General features: G+C 34.5%; 1 protein-coding gene across 1 annotated transcript; it reads right to left on the reverse strand.

The window, feature by feature from the left end:
• Positions 1–318: 318 nt before the first annotated feature.
• Positions 319–579, reverse strand: N7468_000107 (uncharacterized protein; the record flags this gene model as incomplete). The annotated part of the gene is made up of 1 exon (XM_058469404.1): positions 319–579. The coding sequence occupies one exon, from the start codon at positions 577–579 to the stop codon at positions 319–321; it is 261 nt and encodes an 86-aa protein (XP_058335435.1).
• Between the last annotated feature and the right edge of the window lie 5914 nt (positions 580–6493).

Genomic DNA, 6493 nt, shown 5'->3' on the forward strand with positions numbered 1-6493 from the left:
TCTGATTGTGTAATGATTAAATGTGAGACTATAGACGTAAGAGAATTTGATCCTAATCTTGAGTATGGCTGTAAAATAAGGATTTTGTAGTAACTTACTTTAGAAATATATATTTGACTACTATTAATCTTCTCTAATTTTATAATAAATAGAGTAAATAAAGAAAAAATATATATTTCTTAATAAAATATCCCGATTCTAGATTCAAAACAATGCTATCTCTTCCAGCTCTTGATATATTAGAGTTTGAAGGTATTCCGACCGTGAAAGTAAAAGAAATCATGGATAGAAGTTCTCAAGATGCGGACTTTGCAATTTTTAAAAGGGGTGTGGATATTCTGCGGATATCCGCATGACGATGTTGTTACATAAAAAATACTGGAGAAAACATAAAAATAATGCATATCTCTCGAGGTCACGGGTCTTGGCACATTTGTTGTGTTTGATATCCATTGGATATCCGCAAATATCCAACGGATATGAGGCCCATATCCAAATCCACAAGGCTGCGGATTGCGGATATGAAATCATATCCAAATCCGCAGTTTGCGGATATGGATTGCGGATATCCTTGGACATTGCGGATCGTGCCGCAGTCTAGTTATATATCTTAAGTAATAAAAGATATTATTATAAAAGTATATTAGTAATTTTATTATTTATAAATTTAAAAAGATCTTTAAGTTAAAAGATCTAGAATATCATAAAATTAAAAAGTTTATTTATATTAAGAAAGAGTATATTAATATAGAAAAATAAAATTATAGTATAAAGAGTATTTATACTACTAACAAAATCTTTTAATCTATATCTTCTAATCTATATCAGATCTTTATAGTTATATTAGAAAGTCTTATTCTAATATAGATATTTATATTTATTAATCTATCAAGTCCTATAAGTTAAGATAATATTAATTTTAATATTTTTATTATTATTATTAACAAGATATCTTTTTTATTATATAATAATATTATTAAACTAGCTAGTAATAATTTTTTAGATTTATAATAGATTTCTAAGAATCTTATAAGATATCTTTTTTAATAAACTAGAAAATATTTGTCAAGGAACAATGGGACTCGATGGTGAAACGCCATCGAATCAACATTGGATGTGCCTTTGAAGATATATTGGGACCCTTTGGGCCCAAGTTGCACCTTTCAAGGCCGGGGAAGCGGGGCCCCGGGACTCTCTTGCATCCTATTGGTTAGATTAGGGCTGAAACCTGAGCTGGGGCCGAACCCCTGGCGAACCTCCTTATAAAAGGGCTGTCCTTTCAGATAAAAAGAGTAAGCTTTAGTCTTTGTTCAGACCGGAACCCTATAGTGGGATCCCATCGAATATCATTGTCTCGCCTGGTCAACTGGTGCCACCTAAATCTGGCAGTTCTCTTACAATTCTAAAGCTTCTCCCCGACCACCCGAGAATCGGTATCGATGGAGCGCCTACGCACGCGCCAAACCGCTCGTGATAGCGTACCCCCTAGCACTAGGGCGGACGAATCGACGACCGAGCCTACCCCGTCGATCGTGCCTGTTCTAGAGGAGCCCACGGCCCAGGAAATCGAGGAGCTTCGCTGTCGAGTAGAAACGAAACAGAGCTACATCGACCTCTAATAGCAGCTCGAGAGGTTTAACACCGAAGCGGCTACGTTGGTATAGGATATATCCTCTATCGCTACGAATGTACCGGTGGATCAATACTGACCGCCGAAATCGTCTTCTATTAAAAGAGACTATCTCCGGATCTTCTATCTCGACTTCTCTGTCTAGGCTCGCAAGGAATAGCTCTAGGATCTATACTTCTATTTCCGATCGAATTAGAAGTACTACAATACCGAACAGAAGTGTATTTCTTTTGTAGTTATAAAGATATATAGCCTATGCCGTTAACGTTGGTTTAACTATCTAGATATACAAGATAATAAAGGAGACAAACTTATAGCTAACTTCTCTTTCTTTGCTGACTGGACCCTGACCCTTTTTACGAATACAGCGACTGTAATTCTAGATAATTTCCAAAAAATGGCGAGGTGTTGATAGAAGGAGGATGAGAGCCTAAATATCTTTCATTCAAGATTGAGTATCCTGGAAAAACTCCTTTTTGAGAAGCTCTCCGACCAAATAAGTACCCTCCTATTTTATACCTATCTAGTCTCTGCTCTACAAAGACGGATCGAGGAGCAGATAGAGGTCGCGAAAACTCGCGACGAAGCGGTAGTAATTGCCCAGCAAGTATAGTCGGTATCCCAGCCTTTAGGATAAGCGAAACGCTAAAATAGTTCGAACGACCCTTAATACCTTTCTAAACAGGACCGGAATGATATGAATACAAACACAAACACGAATATACACCAATCCTTACAGGGAAGGCCTCCCTCTCATTCCTACTAGTGGGAAAAGGCAAATTAATCTGGATCTTCTAGCAATTTGTTACCGATTTATCCTTGATCGATATAGGCTATCTGCTATAAGTATAACTAGCCGGACTATATTGTTATATATTGTCCTATCTAATCAAGAAAAAGGATCTTTGCTTAAGTATAAGAGCTAATCGACGAAATAGATATGAAAAATAAGAAAGGGCTATAAATTTGGCGACGTCTCTAGCTCCCTGGCCTTACATACAAATAAAGTTGCGATTCTATATCCCTGCTATTATATCAGATTCGATCTAGACCAAAATCGATCTAGATATAGGCGCTGAGTACAACCTTGTTAGTATCGAATTTGTTTATAAATATAACCTCCGCCCGGCCAAGGTCTTCACTTTTCTCCTTGGCGCGGTGGACGAATTAAGATACCCTATCTACAGATACTATATAGTCCTTATTATACTGACCGATTTTAGGGGAACTATCCACTGATTTAAGCAGGTTTATATAGTGGTAGAGCGAGTCTCTCTCTAGGGAGCAGCCCTATACTTCTATCCATAACCTTTTTCGCTAACATCGGCGTATATCTCTATATCTATAATTCTATCTCCTTCTGGTTTGAGGTTAATTCGAGGATAGTCTAACTTATATCAGCACACTAGTTCGAGAAAGAAGTCCGGAACTACGTATATGTCTACACTGTGGTCCGACTTCCAGAGGAAGTCTACCAGCCCGAACACGTATAAATCCAGAGTGTAATATCTAGCCCAACCTCGGATCCACCAATCTTACCCCCCGAATTGGATCTATTTCGGGATGTGTTTGAGCCTGGGAAGTCACAGAGCCTTCTCTTGTATAGGCTAACAGACCACTGTATTAAGGTATTACCAAGAGAATAGTCTCTATTCGGGCCTATCTACCCGCTCTCACAGAAGGAATTAGATATCTTCTGTGAGTATATCAACGAAAATATCAAATTGGGGCGAATCCGTCTATCTTAAAGCCCTGCCGGGGCTCTAATCTTCTTTGTATCTAAAAAGGATAGGAGTTTATAGCTTTATATAGATTATAGGAGACTTAATTGCGTTTCAGTTCAGAATCGCTACCCCTTACCCTTGATTGTGGAAATATTAGACTGTCTACAAGAAGCCTAATAATTCTCAAAGATAGATATCCAGGATGTTTATCACCAGATCTATATCACATCTAGGAATAAGTAGAAAACTGTATTCCGAACATAATATAGATATTTCGAATATATAGTTATACTATTCAGCCTAACAAATACGCCGGCAACATTCCAAAACTATATCTATATTGCTTTAAGGAGGCTTATAGACTATATCTATATTATTTACCTCGACGATATCTTGATTTTCTCAAAGACTCGCTTAGAACACACCCACTACATCTATCAAGTACTCTAACGAATACAGGAATTCGAACTTTACGCTAAGCCTTCTAAATACGTTTTCTATTAATTCAAGATTGAATTTCTAGATTTTATTATAAGACAAGACGGTGTATAGATGGATCTTGAGCGAATCGAAGTTATCACGAAATAGGAAATCTTTATCTCCTATCACAAAGTCTAGATTTTCTTAGGGTTTTGCAACTTCTATAGAAGATTTATCTAGAACTACTTCTTAATCGCAATACTATTGATAGTGATATTTAAAAGAAATAAGGACAGAAAGAAACCAGGCTCGGTTATCCTTAACAAGAAACAACTAGCTGCCTTTTACCAGCTTTTAGATATATTCAAAAAAGCGCTGTTTTTCTACCACTTCGACCCCCAGCAACTAATCCGATTAGAAACCAATACCTCGAACTATAGTATAGAAGATATCCTATCCTAACCGAATCGGGAGGGGATCTATTACTCTATTATCTTCTGGTTAAAGAAATTCTCTAAAGCAAAACTTAATTACTCTACGCCTGACTAGGAGTTCTATATAATTATTTACTCGTTTAAGTATTAACATCATTATTTAGAGAAAAGTAATCACTCTATTAAAGTTCTTACTAATTATTCGAATATCTAGGTCTTTATGAAACAACCGTACCCGAATAGATACCAATCTAGATAGGTAATAGTATTATTGTCCTTCGACTTTGTTATGAAATATTGAATAGATAAAACTAACCTTGCTAATAGGCTATCGAGATAGTTAAATAAGAATGAAGCCTTTAGAGATATATTTACTAGTCTTTAAGAGTGGTTAGAGGCTATATTATCACTAAATTGTAATAATATAGTTACTGAACTTATATCATAGACAGTCGTAGAATATGGGGTTTCCTATTCTACCAATTCTATATTATAAATAGTTATAGTATATAAGGTTTCTTGGCCTGCCATATCTTCTACCACTATAATCTAGGCAGTAAAGTCGAAATTTATAGACAAATCTCTAGTAAATCTAGACTAAATCGAACTAGATCTAGATAAGTTAGATATACTAAGGTAGGAAGAGGAATACTACTAGTATCTAGAATTGGCTAATTAGGTTGTATTAAATAAAATAGGTTGTATCTATATAATTCCTTCGAACTTGGTCTAGCTGATTACTACTAAGAAAGTCCTATATTGAGAGAGGATTGGTAATAATCTTTTGAAAGAAATCGCAAGTTTATAGAGAAAAGATGGTCTAGTATACCAAAAGATAGAATATCTCTGGAAAGAAGATCTCTCTAATATATAGAGATTGAATAACAAACTACTAATATATTAGAGACAATTTTATATCCCTCCAATCATGAATCTGAGGCAGGAACTCTTGAAAATCTATTATGACGACCTTTTTATAGACTATTTTAGTAAAAATCGCATATATAAGCTCCTTAAATATAAATATCACTAACCTAATATATTTTGAGACGTTATCGAATATATAAAGAGCTATCTTATCTGTTAGGGGATCGTTATTCCATGATATCTGTTATATAGAGAACTTAATTTGTTTTCTATCTCTAGTAGGCCTTTTTAGGAAATTTTAATAGACTTTATTACTGGATTATCTCCTGTTATCTATCAAAAGGAGTAGGTCGATATAATATTGGTTATTATTGACTGATTTACTAAATATTATCTCTTCTTTCTAGTCGTATTAAAGATAATTATCTCCGACTTAACGGAACTGTTCTATTACAAAGTCGAGCTTATTTATAGGTTAATTGAGGGTATAGTCTCCGATTAGGGATCCCTATTTATTAACAAATTCTGGTCGAATGTATACTTTTATTCTAAAATATACCTATATCTATTGATAGCGTTCTATCCTTAAATAGATAGTTAAATAGAGTGAGTAAACTAAATCCTTAAAAGATATCTCCGATATTTTATAATAGAGGAACCAGTTATCTAGGCTAATCTATTATAAACCATCTAATTTATATATAATAATGTCTTTAATATCTTGACGAAACTTTCCCTTTTTCAAGTCTTATTTAGGTACAAAATAAACTTCTAGCTCCGAATAGGAGATATCAGCCGGCTACACCAATACCCCTTAATTCTAGACTGAGTCGAGTGTATAAATGCTATAAGGGAATAGCTTATGAAATCTTGGGAAGTAGCTAAAGAAAGCTAAGTTAAGTATTATAATAGAAACTATACTAAACTAGACCTGAATTAGGGCTAATTAGTTATACTATCTATATAAAACCTATGACTGAAACTTTTAAGGAAGTTCTATCCTACTTATATTAGACTGTTCTGTATCCTTGAGAAAGTCGGTATCCTTATTTATAGACTTGTATTGTCTTTCTAGTATAGTAGGCTATATAATGTCTTTCTAGTATAGTTACTAGAACTATAGAAGGGATATAAAAACGACCCTGATCTGCTACTAATGCTGGAGCTAGAAGATAATAATGAATTCGAACTCGAAGAGATAAGGTAAGAGAAGAAAATTGATAGTGAAATATGTTTTCTGGTTAAATAGAAGGGATGGCCTTTTGAATATAATTAATAGGTCCTGGAATTGGATATGAATGTATAAGAAATAATCACTAAATTTTATAAATAGTAAAGAAAATGTAAATCCTGAAATATCGCTATTGAGCTGCTAGCTATAAAGGGGAGGATTGATCTTAATTCGGTACTGGTTCTAT

This window comes from Penicillium chermesinum, assembly GCF_028974085.1.
Source record: "Penicillium chermesinum strain IBT 19713 chromosome Unknown utg000001l:1.0-1975020.0:1.0-1976611.0, whole genome shotgun sequence".
NCBI classification, from domain to species: domain Eukaryota; kingdom Fungi; phylum Ascomycota; class Eurotiomycetes; order Eurotiales; family Aspergillaceae; genus Penicillium; species Penicillium chermesinum.